We start from the raw sequence: 18,289 nt of genomic DNA on the forward strand, positions 1-18,289 counted from the left end.
AAAGAACTAATTTCTTTGTTTGGCACTAGATCAATAAAGGCATTAAAACTTTCTACCAGAACCTTAAGTCAACCAGTGCCTTGTGAGTGAATTTGGCTGACAGAAACTGTAGGGAATCCCCTCACACACACACACACACACACACACACACACACACACACACACATGTATGTATGTATGTATGTATGTATGTATGTATGTACGTATGTATGTATGTATGCATGTATGTATGTATATATGTATCTATGTTTGCATGTATATACATACATATATATATATATATATATATATATATATATATATATATATATATATGTGAGTAAAAATAAATACTAAAAAAAGGGTTTTGTATGATCGTGTATAGAGGAATATATTATTTTATTTAAAAGAGTTCCAACTCTGTCTGTTTTTTATGTTTTTTATGTATATTCTTGTAAAATTTATGTGGGATATAGAATATGGAATATATAATATATAATATAAAAAAAGATGGATGGTACAATGAAATGAAGTATTGAATGTCTTATTGAATATATGGAATATGTCTTATTGAATATATGAAATATTGAGTGTTCAATATAAAGGATTAAATATATAAATATATAAATATATAAAGGCGAATACGTATTTTCTATACCTTGTGGTATTTCATCATGGCCAGTATGACAGACTGTATATATTATATATTCCATATTCTATATCCCACATAAATTTTACAGGAATATAAATAAAAAACATAAAAAACAGACAGAGTTGGAACTCTTTTAAATAAAATAATATATATATATATGGTAAAACCTCCACTTTTACCCGCTCCCATTGATTGCACCTAGTATAGCACTAGTGTAGCAATAATTGGGTACCCTCCCAGCAGTATACTGGATAGATACTATCCCTTAGTGGGTTGAACCCCCAACCCCTAACTCTCTCACATTATATATATATATATATATATATATATATAAACACAAGAAAAAACAACAATAATCAGTTAGACATATGCATTGAATGTATGTATGTATGTATGTATGTATGTCTTTCTGTTAGTATTTGTCTCCATTACACACAACTTGACAACTAGTGTTGGTTTATTTACATCCCTGTTACTTAACAGTTTTGGCAAAAAAGACAAAATACTGATGGAATAAGTACCAAACTTTAAAATAAGCACTGGGTTCGATTTGTGTGACTAAACCCTTTGCAGTAGTACCCCAGCATGGCCACAGTCCAATAACTGAAATAAGTAAAGTATAGAAGATAATGAGATACCTTCAAATTAACAACACCTTCCAAAGACTTGCATTCTTCATCTTCAAACCATTCCAGATTACTGTCGCTATTCAATACTAAATATTTCTTTTTCCAATCTTTAGAAAATAGTTTTTCTGAAATGAATAACAATAATTCCAATAATCCTAATAATCCCAACGCAAATTCAAAAGGTCTTTTTTTTTTTAACTTTAGCTCAGCTCTTATCAAAATGTTTTATGAATATTCCATTTTTTATTTTCTTATGAAATAGAGCATCTAGTAAAGACAAATGGCTTATTGATGTGGGTATTGAGCTCATGGCTGTTAGGAGTAGATAAAATAATTACCAGTCAAGATATGAGGTTGTCACTAAATTTGCCCTTTGTACTATAAGGCCCCATGCTATGATAAAATGTGAAGCTACAATACAGAAGCACAGATCCACTTAGATATCATAAGGCATTTGATCTAGCATGTTACCAAGTCTGTTATTGACCACCTTAACCTTTTAGCATTTAAACAGGCCATATCTAGCCTAAATATTCCACCTGCTTCAAGTTCCTAACCAGCCAAATCCAACCTCTCATACCTACCCTACAATGTCATTCTAAAAATAAACAATCACAACATTTAAATCTGGAAGCTATTAGATAATGCATGATTAATTCAAAACAATGTCAATATATAAGCATTACATTTAACAGAGTAATCTAAGTGCTAAAGGGTTATTAATCTGTTGTGATGATGATAATAATAATAATGGAACACCCCCTCCTTTGTGACAAATGATATGTGCTAGTCGTTACAAATACTGTGATGTCGAGAAGTCAGTGGGTAGTCAGTCTAACTAACTATATTGCTATACTGGAGTGGGTAATAGAACAGTCCAGCATTGGATTACAACATTGCTGAAAAGGAATTAACAAACTCATGAGAAATTAACAAACTCACAAGAATTAAACGAACTCACAAGGAGTTACAAAACTCACAAATGTTTTTTGTTTAAATTTTACAGTATACAAAAGCGTAAAATTATGTATGTATGTATGTATGTATGTATGTATGTATGTATTTATGTATGTATGAATGTATGTATGTATGTATGTATGTATATATGCATGTATGTATGTGAATTCCATGTGATTGACCTACCTCTCTGGAAGTGGAAATAATATCAATAAATCAGGTATTTATCTTATATGTCATATAATATAGCATTATTCATGTTCATAGGAGGCGCAATGACCCAGTGGTTAGGGCAGCGGACTCACGGTCATAGGATCACAGTTTTGATTCCCAGACCGGGCGTTGTGAGTGTTTATTGAGCAAAATCCCCTAAAGCACCACGAGGCTCCGGCAGGGGATGATGGCGAACCCTGCTGTACTCTTTCACCACAACTTTCTCTCACTCTTACTTCCTGTTTCTGTTGTGCCTGTAATTCAAAGGGTCAGCCTTGTCACACTGTGTCACACTGAATATCCCCGAGAACTATGTTAAGGGTACACGTGTCTGTGGAGTGCTCAGCCATTTGCACGTTAATTTCACGAGCAGGCTGTTCCATTGATCAGATCAACTGGAACCCTCAACTTCGTAAGCGACGGAGTGCCAACAACAACAACAACAATTCATGTTCATTGTTTAACTACATGCTACTATCCACTCACTTACTTCTGTAAGCTGATTTTCATTTCATTTTTTTTTTTTTTGTACAAGCCTAAATGTCTCATTTGCTGAAGATAAAGCAGGAAATTTTTTTATACTGATGAGGCCAACTGAGGCAGAAACAGGTGCCCACAGTTTTCCTTTAAACACTCAGAGGATCTTTTCCTTAAGGATTTGTCAATTAATAGAATTCTTGATTCTTGAGATTATCTCCCTTTCTTGTCCAGAGTTAGTACTAAGCGATTGGTCTACCTTCACTGGAAGCAAGGATAATTTCAATAAATCAAGAATTTTGCTGTATTTTTTTTTTAAGCATTCACTCATTACAAGGTCCTAAGACCACTGAAAACGTAAGAACTACTAGAATAAAATGGATGCTAGACAGAAGTCAATAGGTGACAATGTTATTTAATATACTTTTATAGCAGAGACTCCAGCTAAGATCTGAAGAAGGAATTGTAATTCCGAAATATCATCGGACTATAGATAACCAAATTACAACAGGTATATAGTCCCTTTTTTGTTCTATAGTGCATTGTTGTACCATTCTAAACTTTATTCTTTACAAACAATACACAATGCTTCAAGCGAACTACAATACTCTCATACTTTTAATTGTCTTTGTTGTTCAACTACATGTCTTGGTCACTAAGTTATTTCTTTTAGCTCATTTTCATTTCACATATACACACACACATGTAAATTTATACGTAATTTTTCTATATACTCACTGTGGTAATGGATGATAAAGCCAGTTTTCACTTGAGTTGGTATACCTGGATGTATATCAAATTGTTAATTAATCAAACAGGTAAACCACCCAAAATAAATTAGACATTAAGAAGCTGTATCCTAAATGTGTATTAATAGTTATTTATACATACTGGAAAAATGCTCCCAATAAGAAAAACTGAGTATTGTATAACTTATGATAAAAATGAATATATGTATATATTTATGTATGTATGCATGTATGTATGTATGCATGTATGTATGTATGCATGTATGTGTGTGTATTTATATATGTAATATATGTATGTATGTGTACATTTATATATGTGTGTCTTTGTATACACAAACATATATATATATATATATATATATATATATGTAGTGAAACTACCTATCGCCATTAGATACAAAACTACTATCGCCATTACATACAATCTTCTCATTTAAATATAAACACGCGCGAGCGTAGCGGAGAACCCATCTCCTTGTCATCACGTGACTGATTAATATTCGAAGCGGCAACTTCTTCAAACCGTTCCCGCCTGAACGCAAACTGACCAATCACGGCCCCTAATAAGGTCACGTGATAGAGTATTTTTCTGAAGCCTTCGGGAGCCGATAGTTTGTTATAAATAGCTTTAACTCGGCGGCCAAATTCGTCTCGGTTCAGTTTCTCTTTGAGATCTGTTCCGTGTACCACACAACAGCAGCAGCAACAATCAGCCAGCGACCACTTCAACAGCTTCGTCCAGCCAACGATGACCATCGCCGTCGCCACATCAGCAACACGAGTCTACGACTACTAACCAGCATCATTGTCATGACCAACACGATTCTACGATTACTACTAACCAGCATCAATCTCCACCAGCATCAACACGACTTACTATGTACACCAAACTAAACCACCATGGCACATCTCTCTCTTCGATTCTGTTAGGTGACTTAGCTTCACCACGATAATAAACAGACAAGAGATTTCAGCCAGCGACGAACATCTGTATAACAAGAATCACGGCCCAGCATGGAAGCCACAACATCACAACTAGTGATCACTCTGCCACACTCACAGCCTCAACTACTTTCACATACAGACTCTTCCAATTGTGTACTAAAGAACTGGTATAAATGCTCACGGTTACTGACTCTTTCTATCTGCTGTAATATCTCACATACACATACATGTATCACTCACATACACACTTTTCTTTGTATGACGGCCTGTCTTTGATTATGTTCTTATATGTCGTATTCACACTCTCACATACACATACATCTTTAACGCCATAATAAATATCTCTGTTATTCATTTTATACGGTTGCCTTCTATAGTCTTCATTACTGGTATTTACGAATTCACTAATGTTATCGTAGTATAACATTATTTGTATATCATCATTGATATATATTATTTTGTGTTCGACCGTGTGACACGTTTAAATAAAAGGAGCCCTCTGTTTTTCCATTCGTCACCATTTCTCCTTTTTTGAGTTCGCACGGTCGTCCTTACATATATATATATATATATATATATATACATACACACACACACATGCACACATACACATATATATATAATATATGGATCTATGTAATTCTGTGTATAAAATCCACTCATAATGCTTTAGTCAGCCTGAAGCTATAGTAGAAGACACTTGCTTAAGCTGCTTTGAAGTGAAAGTGAACCTAAAATCATATGGTTAAGAAGTAAACTTCTTATCATGTAGCTACATCTATGTTGTGTATGTGAATATGAGCTTACGATCGTAAAATTGTGAGTTCAAATCCCGGACCAGGCTGCATGTTGTGTTCTTGAGCAAGACACTTTATTTCACGTTGCTCCAGTTCACTCAGCTGTAGAAATGAGTTGTGATGTCACAGGTGCCAAGCTGTATTGGCCTTTGCCTTTCCCTTGGATAACACTGCTGGCGTGGAGAGGGGAGGCCGGTATGCATGGGTGACTGCTGGTCTTCCATAGAAACAACCTTGGCTGGACTTGTGCCTGGAAGGGTAACTTTCTAGGTGCAATCCCATGGTTAGTTATGACCAAAGGGGGTCCCAGCATACAAGGGGATACCCAAAGGAAACTGGAATTTTGTTATATTATTTTATTCATTTAGTTTTACATGTTTATACTTTTACCACCTTCAAAGTATTCTCCATTTGAAGCAATGCATTGGTCCAGACACATTTTCCACAGTTTGAAACAGTAGTAGAACTCTTACGAAGTGATACCTTTTAACACCTCCATCGTTTTTTCTTCACCTCTTCCACATCTACAAAACGTTTTCCTTTAAGGAACTTTTTCATTCGGGGGTACAAAAAAGGTTGCAAGGAGCAGGTTTGGATTAATAGGGGGAGAAGGTGCATATGTGAGGTCATGCCATTTTGGGTAAAAAAAACTGTCTCACACTCAAGGTGGTGTACTCGGGTGCATTATTGTGATGAAACTACCACTCTCCACTTTGCCACAGGTCAGGGCATTTTTGTCTCACGGTATCTCGCAAATGCTTCAGAACTTCCAAGTAAACTGTCTGGTTAACAGTTTGACCAGGAGAAACAAATACTGTGTGGACAATTCTTTTCGCATCGATGAAACAAATCAGCATCGTCTTGACATTGGACTTCACTTGGCGTGCTTTTTGGGGTGTGCTGATATCAAATGCTTCCATTGACTTGATTGCTACTTCGTTTCCGGGTCATAGCTGTAGCACCAGCTTTCATCACCAGTGACGACCTTCAAAAAAAAGGTCCGGATCAACTGTTCTTTCAGTTCACGACATGCATTCAGTCATGACTGCTTTTGATCTTCCATGAGCAAAGGAGGCACAAATTTTACTGCAACTCTTTTCATTCACAATTCCTTACTCAAAATTTATTGGTAGGAGCTCAAGAACACACCAGTCATATTGACAAGTTCGTCAATTGTTCGGTGACGATCCTCCAAGATCAGTTCATGAATTTTCACATTTTCATTCATTCAGGAGGTCGACAGTCACTCTGAATGAGGTTGGTCTTCAAGCAACAATTAACCATTCATAAAGCGTGAAAACCACACATAAACTTATGTTTTGTTCATGGCAGCGTCCTTGTAAACTGTTCAAGGCATGTCAACTGTTTTGGCTGCCATATTCCCCCGCAGAAAACAGAACTTCACGAAAGCACGCTGTTACTTTGTTTGAGTCATCACAAAAATCTATAAACAGGAGATAAGCACTGCAAGACAAAGATGCACCACATGGCAGTACGACATCACAAGATGCTACTGGTTAGCAGTCTGATGCCTGAGGATCACATCAAGTGGCTTCTAGCAGTAGAAGACTGAACGACAAGCTTGTCCTACAAAGAACAGTTATTTTGGGGTGCCTCCTCGTATATGTATATATTCTTTTATTCTAGTATTTGTTTCAGTCTTTCGACTGTGGCCATGCTGGAGCAGTGCTTTGAGAGGTTTTAATTGGACAAATTGACCCTAAGATTTATTTCTTGAGCCTTGTACTTATTCTATCAGTCATTTTTGACAAATCACTAAGTTATGGAGACATAAACACACCTACACCAGTTGTCAAGAGATGATAGGAGGGACAAACACAGACACAAAGACACGCACACATTGATATATATATATATATATCTGACAGGCTTCTTTCAGTTTTTGTGTACCAAATTCACTCACAAGGCTTTGATTGGCCTGAGGTTCTTGTAGAAGACATTTGCCACGTGGTGAGACTGAACTCAGAACAATGTGGTTGGGAAGCAAGCCACACCTAGAGTATATATTAATATATGTCATCATCATCATCATCATTTAAGGTCATTTAACGTCTGTTGTCCATGCTGGCATCAGTTGGACAGTTTGACAGGGCTGGCATGCTGGAAGGTTGCACCAGACTCTAGTCTGATTTATCTATATATATAAAACACAGGATGTGTGTTTGTCGTGTCATTATAACACGAGATCCACCCAACCGATTTTAATGAAATTTTACGCATGCATTACACAGGGTCCATGGAGTATCATGGGCCAAAAAATGTTCAACTTCTTGCAGGTCCAGGGGCAGATAAACCACATTTTGTAAGCATTTTCACAGCGTTAAGACCCGTAACTTGAAGAGTATCCAGTCACTTTCCTCCAAATTTGCAATAAACATTAATTGCTGTTGACTAAAAAAAAATTTCTGAAGCCAGCTATGGGCCCCCTGACAAATGCAGATTAATCAGATTTGAGTATACTGCACTTGGTTTTATCTTTGTTTTAGGCCATTTTCCAATGATAGAATATTGACACTACTTATGCATAATAAGCAGCGTATAACATTTCATGAAAACCTTTTTGTCGAATTTGGCAGGGGAAATGAGAAGAACATAAAAATTTTTGTTGATGCCCTGTTGATGCTTCATGTTATCATCCCGTATACCACAGGGACATGTGCATGTGAGTGCAGCTGGGTAAAGGCACAACAAACCCATTCATCCATTCTTCAGAAGTGCCCTGTTGATGTTTTACGTTTCCAATCCTACGCAATGCAGCATGGCCTGTCTGCTTTCTATGTCATCCATGTCCGAACTATATAATGCAAAATGTTCACACAAAAAAACAAACTGCTGTTGTGACTCGCAACCATTTGAGTTTGACTGCGTGACCACTTCTGGAAGTTACACTTGCCACCTGCAATTAGTCCACCCCCACCCTTGTGTTCCCTCCCCCATTTCGTCGAACAAATAGATACAGGGTGTCCCAGAATTAATGATGATTTGAATGAAATCAGATGTATTTTTTTTTTTAACTCACTTCACTTTTATTTATGTTTACCATGTTTGATATGTGTTAAAAGTGTATAAATTTTGAATTTTGTTTATAATTTTATTTTCATTCCTGTTGGACCCCTCTTATTTATCCATGACAGCTTTTTTCCAATTTGATAGCAATCATTTTCTTTACCTCCATCCCTAAGATGGAACAAATCATTTAGCTGAGCTTAAAGAAAATATTTAATTAGTAGTGCAGGAGCTAACTCCTGAAATGCTTCCAAATGTGTTTCACAGCACTAAGGAGAGATTTATAGTATGCAAAGATACAGACATATTGAAAATTTTCAATAAAAGTTTGACGTAAGATTTATAAATTTATTTGTTTTGGTAATAACCATAAAATTCTGTCAGTTTTTTAAAATTTGCTCAATTTCATTGAAACAGATAGTTAATTCTGGAACGCCCTGTATGGTGTGCCATTGCTAGTTGTTGCGTTGCTTGAGTAAATATTAAAATCAAAGGTCTTCTCGCCGTAAACATTCCCTCTTTTTGTTAAGCATATTGTATTCAGGAGAATAAGAAGCTTGCTTTCTGACCATGTCGCCTTGGGTTCAGTCCTACTGTGTAGCACGTTGGGCAATTCTCTCTCATTACAGCTCCATGCCGACCAAAGCCGTGTGTATTATATAATTGCCATTACTGTATTGATAAAGAAAATAACACACACAACTCACTTATTCTTCTTCTTTCTACTTCAACTATTACATGTTGTTTTTTCTTATAAAATACACACGTACAGGAAGAGTAAATCTATATATATAATAACACTTTGAATGTGGATCCCGAGAAAGAGTAAAAGCAATTACCCGATCGACAACGGGTATTACTGCTATTATATATATATATATATATATATATATATATATATATATATATATATATATATATATATATATATATATGTATATTCTATTGTTTTGTCTATGCATTTCGTTTGTACACTCAAGCACACACACACACATGCATATTAATCTGACAAAGACTGGCAGGCCAAAACTTCAATGTTACTGTTATCCCTATTCTTCTAAAAGTTTAATAAGAATCTACTAAAAGTAGTCAATTCCTTGCATTTAAAGTTAAATAGTTTTTATATATAACTTGACATAAAAACAAACATTAATACACACACACACACACACACACACACACACACATATATCCATACACACACATATCTTACCTGAAACATCCATGACAAAGTCCTTTTTCTGTTTTCTGTTCTTTTGTTTTTTCTTAAGTAGAAGACAGTAAAATTCAGATTAGTTCCTGAAGAAAATGGTGAAACTGATGTTGGTGTTTTTCTGTCCTGACGGTCACTAACAAATAATACAATGGAGAAGAATCAGTCACACAAAATATTGAAATGTTCAGCTATGGCAACATCATATTTACCGAGTTTCGTCTTCCAATTAGAATCCAGTAAGATTTCAACACGGACCATTGTTTGAGAAAGTAATAATGGCATGTAGGTTGGTCTTATTTGATTAAGACATTCACAATGGTGTTTGCTCACTGCCTAATTGATTGACAAATTTCTCATCACGTGTGTCAGTTTGGTGCAGTTTGAGACCTTCATTGAACATTGATGGACTGGTATGGTGGGAGTGGAGTTGATAAGGTTTTTGTTAGCCATTCATATTTGGTTTTTAGATGGTTAAAATGGATGTGGTGGGGTAAATTCTGAGTAAGATGTATGTTCTATGTGGGCTGTGACTTCTTTATAACAAATGTTAAGAACTGGGTAGACTCTTTTCAATCAAAATCTAAGCTATTTATGAAACAAATCCAGACTAAGTAGGTTGAGATCTATTCACAAAGAAAAGAAAGAGGCCTGAGATGAGAGCTTTTCTGTGTAGTTAAGAAGTTCACTTTGTGACTACTTACTTTTAGCTTCTGTCCCACTAAAGTGCAACACCTTAGGTAAGTGTCTTCTACTCGAACCCCAGCCCAACCAATGCTCGTGAATGAATAATTTGGGAGACAAAAGTTGTGTAGAACCCCACTATTATATATCTCTTTTACTCTCTTTTACTTGTTTCAGTCATTTGACTGTGGCCATGCTGGAGCACCGCCTTTAGTCGAGCAAATCGACCCCAGGACTTATGCTTTGGATGCCTAATACTTATTCTATCGGTCTCTTTTGCCGAACCAGTAAGTTACGGGGACATAAACACACCACCATCGGTTGTCAAGCGATGTTGGGGGAACAAACACAGACACACAAACATATACACACACACACACACACACACACATACATATATATATATATATATATATATATATATATATATATATACACATATATACAATGGGCTTCTTTCAGTTTCCATCTACCAAATCCACTCACAAGGCTTTGGTCAGCCCGAGGCTATAGTAGAAGACTTGCCCAAGGTGCCATGCAGTGGGAATGAACCTGGAACCATGTGGTTGGTAAGCAAGCTACTTACCACACAGCCACTTCTGCGCCTAATGTATATATATATATATATATATATATATATATATATATATATATATATATATATATATATATATATATATATATATATATATATATATATATATATATATATATATATATATATATATATATATATATATATATATATATATATATATATATATATATAAATGTGTGTGTGTTGTTTTTGTTTGTCCCTCCCACCACTTGACAACTGATATTGGTTTGTTTACATTCCCATAACTGAGCAGTTTGGCAAAAAGAGTCCAATAGAAATTGTACCAGACTTTAAAACAAAATTACTAGGGTTGATTTGTTTCACTAAACTGTCCAAGGCAATGCCTCTAGCATAGCCATAGTTTAATGACTAAAACAAGTAGAAGATGAAAGGTAAAAGACTGAGTAGGCAATACCTCCTTTACAAATGAACCAACAAGGGTGTCAGTATGTGGTCACTCAACCTGCTAGAAATAGCAGGCAAATTTTTCTCCATTCACACCCAAAAGTGGAAGGGCACATTTCATAATGTACTTTGGGAAAAAAAAAGAACAAGATAGTCAAAAATGAAATATCTTTGATCATAGTTCTGAAAAGCAATAAATATTCCATGGTAAGAAACTCTGATTCTTAGCAAAAATGGTAGAATTAAATAGTAACTGACTTACAGTTTTCAATTTTGTCTGATAATGTTCTTATTTCAGATAAGGGGTGTAGTGAGTCAGGAAAGCTATTTTTGTTGTCGCATCATAGCACAGTTGTGCTATGGCATACTCCAGCCAATCAGGGCTGGATACATATGAATACTAGAGACAGTTCTCTGCTCATGGAAAGAAGTGGGAGTTTTAATTTAGTTAGCAGATAGATGGCAGAAGAGTAACAGCTGTCTTTCGACATGGAACAGCCACTTTGTCTTGCACACCAACTTCGCATTCACTAGCTCTGAATTATCTCACATCTCTCTTTCAACATGAAACAGCTCTTTGTTTTTCACATCAACTTAGCGCAGCTAACTCTGAATTATATCAGCTCTTGCCTAACAACAAATTCCATATTTTAAATGTAAGTGATAAAAGCTTTACCCTGACTCACACACATACGCCTTGCTACATGTCTTACTACTTGTCAGCTCTTGTTAATTAAAATATATTTTCGTTATAAAAATTGTCTTCTGATATTTTACCTTTTACCAACTTTCACACTACAAATTAGCAGATATAAATAATGCACTCACACTAAATTACCTGACACAATAAATATACCAACACTCAAGTGATTTTCTACGGGGTAACATTAATTTTCACTTTTCATCTTTTCCATCACTTGTGGGCCAATAAAATAAGTACCAGGCACACGTTTTGGAATCCTTTCAACCGAGTTTTTTTTTATATTCCTTAGAGATTTTTAGCACTGTGAAAAATTATTATTATTCAATAGAGGCATTTATCTAGCACGCCCAGAACCATACTTTCCAGATATTGAAACTACATTAATCACCAGTCAGGTGGGATGGGAATTGCACAGGGTATATGCCCCTCCATGTACCCTTCTGTGTCTAATCTGTAGACAGTCACTGGTCGCAGATCTCCAAAGGCCAGTCACTGATTCATTGCATTTCTACCACCAAGAGAGACAAGGTGTATGTGTGATATTAGCAGAACAAATATTACACAGTATTTTTATTTGAAAGCATTGATATTCCTTCATTTTACATCTTCAGTGAACGGTAAACTCACACACACATAATATACAGTGGGGGGAAATAAATATTCGTACATGTCAAAATTCTTTATTTATTTAATTTCTAATGAACATAAATGGGATATACCAATACTATATTTGCATACACATACATAAACTAAGAATATGCAAAAGAAACTAAAAAATTATAGTAACTAATGAATTTATATACAATTATAAATATTTAGGGGTGAAAAAAGTATTTGTACAGAATAAATTTATAAATTTCTATGCCACAAAATACTGGTAAAATAATTTTTTGTTTTTTTTACTAGAACTTTCTCGTTTGTTCCAATAATCTTATCAGTGGTCATTTTTGAGTGTCAAAACGCTAGCTTCTTCATTCAGCACTGAGGCAACATAAAGTAGTGTCGTAATAATGGCGAAAAGTAAAGAACTCACAAATTCAGTGAAAAACTTAATTATTGATTATCCCATTTATGTTCATTACAAATTAAATAAATAAAGAATTTTGACATGTACGAATATTTATTTCTCCCCACTGTATATATATGGAAGATCACTGAGCAGCCAGCACCCTACATTAACGGGAGTGAATGCTGCAAACTTTGTATAGCCAAACAAGCAAAGCTCCTCAAAGACTTTCTGAAACCTGGATCACTGAACACTTGCCAGGAAATTTACAATCCTTGCATCTATTTCAAACACTACCTGTTGTAAGCATGGGACTCCACATTCTCTGATTAGACGTTGAATGGTTCTTATGATCTAAAAGCAACCAAAGGGGAAAATCCCGTTCTCCCTCTTTTGGTTCATAATAACTGGTCTAAGGGAGATGACCCAGCTTCACTGACCCTGGACTATTTATTTTTTAATGACTTACTGACCAAATGACCATAACAGATTTCTGCCTCCCAAAGGTGAAGAGTCACATTTGTCTTCAGCTTTAGAGTCTGACGAGACATTCATGAGGCTAAGCCCTTTGTGGATGCAAAACCATCAGTCACACTATGACTGGACAGAGACATAACTACTTATAAATATATATATATATATATATATATATATATATATATATATATATATATATATATGTTGTTGTACTTGAGGATGGTCATATTGCCAGTTTAGCCAATATATATATATATATATATTTATACACACATAAACATATACATACTACAGGCACAGGCATCGCTGCATGGTAAAGAAGTTTGTTTCTCAACCATATGGCTTCAGGTTCAGTCCCACTGCATTATAGCATCAGCCAGACCAAAACCTTGAGAGGATTTGGTAGACAGAGACTGAAAGAAGCCCCTTATGTGCAATGTCAGTGTGCTTGTACGTTTTGAGAGAAAAACTGGGCATAAGGGGCATCAAATGTGACATACAAGAGAGACGATTGCACCAGTATGGTCATGTGGTACATATGGATGAGGACAGCTGTGTAAAGAAGTGCTGATCTCTGTGGAAGAGGTAGACCCAGGAAGACATGGGATGAGGCAGATGAAGCATGATCTTCAAACGCTGGGCCCCACAGGCAATGACAAGTGAGCGAGACCTTTGGTGGTATGCTGTGCTGGAGAAGACTCATGAAGCCAAGTGAAATCGTAGTTGTGGCTAATACCAGTGTCGCATAACTGGTACCCATGCTAGTGGCACATAAAAAGCACCCATTACACTCTTGCAGTAATTAGCATTAAGCTGTAGAAACGATGACAAATCAGACTGGTACCTGGTGCAGCTCTCTGGTTTACCAGTTTCAAACCATCTAACCCATGCCAGTATGGAAAGCGGACATTAACTGATGATGATGATAATTGATAGATATATATATACATATCTATATATATTCATATGTGTGTGTAGGTTTATGTCCTCTTGCCTTCACAGTGCATGCTAATTGTAAATGTGTATCACTATCATACAAGCAATGTCATACATTTCCAATGTCTTGCGTAAACATGTTTGGCCATAGGGAAGTATTACCTTACTTGGAAATAGATGATGGTTGGTTACAGGAAGGACGTCAAGTTGTAGAAAATCTGCTTCAATAAACTCTGATCCATGCAAACATGGCAAAGTGGATGTTAGAACTCTGATTATATATATATATATCATCATCGTTTAACGTCCGCTTTCCATGCTAGCATGGGTTGGACAATTTGACTGAGGACTGGTGAACAGGATGGCTGCACCAGGCTCCAATCTGATTTGGTAGAGTTTCTACAGCTGGATGCCCTTCCTAACGCCAACCACTCAGAGAGTGTAGTGGGTGCTTTTACGTGCCACCCGCACGAAGGCCAGTCAGGCTGTACTGGCAATGGTCACGCTCAAAATGGTGTATTTTACATGCCACCTGCACAGGAGCCAGTCCAGCGGCACTGGCAACAATCTCACTCGAATGTCTTTACACGTGCCACCGGCACAAGTGCCAGGGAGGACACGCTGGGCACAGGTGCCATCACAATTTCGCTTTCACTTGCCCCAACAGGTCTTCGCCCCAACAGGTCTTCGCCCCAACAGGTCTTCGCCCCAACAGGTCTTCGCAAACCGAGTTTCGTGTCCAATGAAGGAGACGACGTTGGCATGGGTGCCAGTTGTCAAATTTAGTTCGATTTCGATTTCACTTGCCTCAACAAGTCTTCACAAGCAGAGTTTAGTGTCCAATGAAGGAAGGTACGCATCCCTGGCAGAGGCCTTGGATTTAGGTCTCACTTGGCTTGCTGGGTCTTCTCACGCACAGCATATTTCCAAAGGTCTCGGTCAGAAGTCATCACCTCGGTGAGACCCAATATTTGAAGGTCGTGCCTCACCACCTCATCCCAGGTCTTCCTAGGCCTACCTCTTCCACAGGTTCCCTCAACTGCTAGGGTGTGGCACTTTTTTACACAGCTATCCTCATCCATTCATATATATCATCATCATCATCATCATCGTTTAACGTCCACCTTCCATGCTAGCATGGGTTGGACGATTTGACTGAGGACTGGTGAAACCGGATGGCAACACCAGGCTCCAATCTTATTTGGCAGAATATACCGGAGTAAGCACATAAATGTGCAACAAGATGGAAAAAAGAGTACTCAAATACCAGAGGTAGAGTAATATGCTTTATTTAAAAGCAGCAGAAATATAACAAAAAACTGTTACTCGGAGTTTCACGTTCCCATTCATCGGACAGTTTTGTTAGAAATGGGAAAGAAATGACGATGCGATCAAAACTAATATGAATCTATATTGAATTCATTTTTGTTCATTGCACACCCAAGACTGTTATTTGAAACGACCAATGAAACAGGTCCATGTGTTTTAAATTTTATATTAGTTTTGATTGCATCGTCATTTCTTTCCCATTTCTAACAAAACTGTCCGATGAACAGGAACGTGAAACTCTGAGTAACAGTTTTTTGTTATATTTCTGCTGCTTTTAAATAAAGTATATATATATATATATATATCAATATTGGGCTATGGTAGAAGACAGTTGTCCAGGGTTGTACATATTAGTATCAAATCCAGAGACACATAAGTAGAAAGGGAACTTCCTAATCATATAGTCCTTCCTGAAGGAGAATACATGAAATATATTACATAGATAGCATCCATAGTTCAACACAAAGGTTGTTGTTGACTTTGATTTTAAACTTTCAGGGATCTATAAAATAAGTATTAGGCATTTACGAGAGTCACTTCAGAGAATTATAGCTTCACTTCACAAAGATGAAGTATTATGCTCATGTAACATGCTTATAACATTGCTCAGGCACAGGTGTGACTGAGTGGTTAAGAAACTTGCTTCCCATGCATGTGATTTTGGGTTCAGTCCCAGTGCATGACACCTTGGGTGTCTCCTACTATAGTCCCAAGCCAACCAAAGCCTTATAAGCAGATTTGTTAGTATTTTGCCATGGCCAGACAGTTTTTCACTGGGACTTGATCCGTCCAGGCCTATTTTAGAAGGCACTTGCTCAAGGTTCTACACAGTAGGACTGAACTTGAAACCATATGGTTGGGAAGCAAATTTCTTAACCACACAGCCACACCTATATGTGCATACATATACATATGTGTGTGTGTGTGTGTGTGTGTGTATATATATATATATATATATATATATATATATATATATATATATATATATATATATATATATATAAAGAGAGAGAGAGAGAGAGAGAGAGACTGACAGACAGACATAGATACACACACGTGTGTGTGTATGATTGTGTCGTGTTGACACTACAACAGGTTGTGTAATGACTGAAACCAGCAGAAGAATAAAAGAATTTAATGTCTAGTTTGCTGACTCATTTCTTAATCTTTCTACAGCTGGAACCTCAATCTATCAATATCTTACTTTTGTGTCTGCACTGTTTAACTGACAATTATGATAGCCACTAGTATTGATTAACTGTTACTACTGCTGTTTAGCCTCAATAGCAGTGCTGATCAAAAGGTATTTTAGCCATAATTATCCAGTCTTATATTCAAACATAGTGTAGCCAGGATTACCTAATGTGCCCTTTATTTTATTTTTTTTTTGTGCCTCAGACACCAGTGTGTGCCATTCGAGAGAACTCATGATCATAAGATTGTGGTTTCAATTCCTAGACCAAGCGATGCATTATTTTTTTTTAGCTAAATACTTCATTTCAGCTGACAAAAATGAGTAATCCTGCAATGGACCAGCGTCCCGTCCAAATAGGAAATATATATGCTATGGAAACAGGCTCTATGAGTCATTATGACTTGAGAAAGACCTTTATCCTTTTTTTTTATAGCTCTTGATTATTTTTTTCGTCTCCAATATACAGTTTCTATAAACAATTTATTTTTTAATTAAATCTTCAGGTGCAGGAGTGGCTGTGTGGTAAGTAGCTTGGGCACGTGTCTTCTACTATAGCCTTGGGCTGACCAAAGCCTTATGAGTGGATTTGGTAGACGGAAACTGAAAGAAGCCCGTCGTATATATATATATATATGTATGTTTGTGTGTCTGTGTTTGTCCCCCCAGCATCGCTTGGCAACCAATGGTGATGTGTTTACATCTCCGTAACTTAATGGTTCAGCAAAAGGGACCGATAGAATGAGTACTAGGCTTACAAAGAATAAGTCCTGGGGTTGATTTGCTCGACTAAAGGCGGTGCTCCAGCATGGCTGCAGTCAAATGATTGAAACAAGTAAAAGAGTAAAGAGTAGTTTAGCTATCTCTTTTTGATGTTATTTAATAAAACTACTTTTAGTCTTTTGCTATTCTCTGTACTACACCATGATATTGCCAAGCCTTCCATATGCCAACATGTGAAAGGCATCTAAGCTGTTTTATAATACTTTTGTTATTAAGCTCCAAAATGTAGAGTGTACCATACGTAACATTCTAATAACTTTTGGATAAACAGTGACAAAATGTCAGCAACCTTTTACTTGTTTCAGTCATTGAACTGCAGCCATGCTGAGGTACCACCTTCGAGGATTTTTGATTGAATGAATCGGCCTCAGTACTTATATTTTTTTTAAGGGTGGTACTTATTCTATCCATCTCTAAAGCCAAACTGCTAAGTTAGAGACTTAATGTAGCATTGGTTACCTAGTGATGGTGGGGTGGGGGGGCACAAACAGGCTTCTTTTCAATTTCTGTCAACAAAATCCACTCACAAGGCTTCGGT

The 18,289-nt window shown here is 36.5% G+C and overlaps 1 protein-coding gene across 2 annotated transcripts in view; it reads right to left on the minus strand.

The window, feature by feature from the left end:
• LOC106879402 (uncharacterized) overlaps positions 1–11,687 on the minus strand; it is a 24,647-nt gene extending 12,960 nt beyond the window's left edge. The window contains exons 1-4 of one of the 2 annotated variants that reach the window (XM_089360513.1): positions 11,588–11,687; positions 9,639–9,774; positions 3,646–3,690; positions 1,270–1,385 (exon numbers count right to left, since the gene is read on the minus strand). In XM_089360513.1, the coding sequence (XP_089216639.1) occupies positions 1,270–1,385; positions 3,646–3,690; positions 9,639–9,651 (174 nt within the window). In that variant the 5' untranslated portion in view covers positions 9,652–9,774; positions 11,588–11,687. Of the gene's footprint in view, positions 1–1,269; positions 1,386–3,645; positions 3,691–9,638; positions 9,870–11,587 lie in introns of those variants that run through there. The other variant, XM_014928945.3, reaches the window with a different exon arrangement.
• Between the last annotated feature and the right edge of the window lie 6,602 nt (positions 11,688–18,289).

Source organism: Octopus bimaculoides, chromosome 11, assembly GCF_046866305.1.
Source record: "Octopus bimaculoides isolate indiv1 chromosome 11, ASM4686630v1, whole genome shotgun sequence".
NCBI classification, from domain to species: domain Eukaryota; kingdom Metazoa; phylum Mollusca; class Cephalopoda; order Octopoda; family Octopodidae; genus Octopus; species Octopus bimaculoides.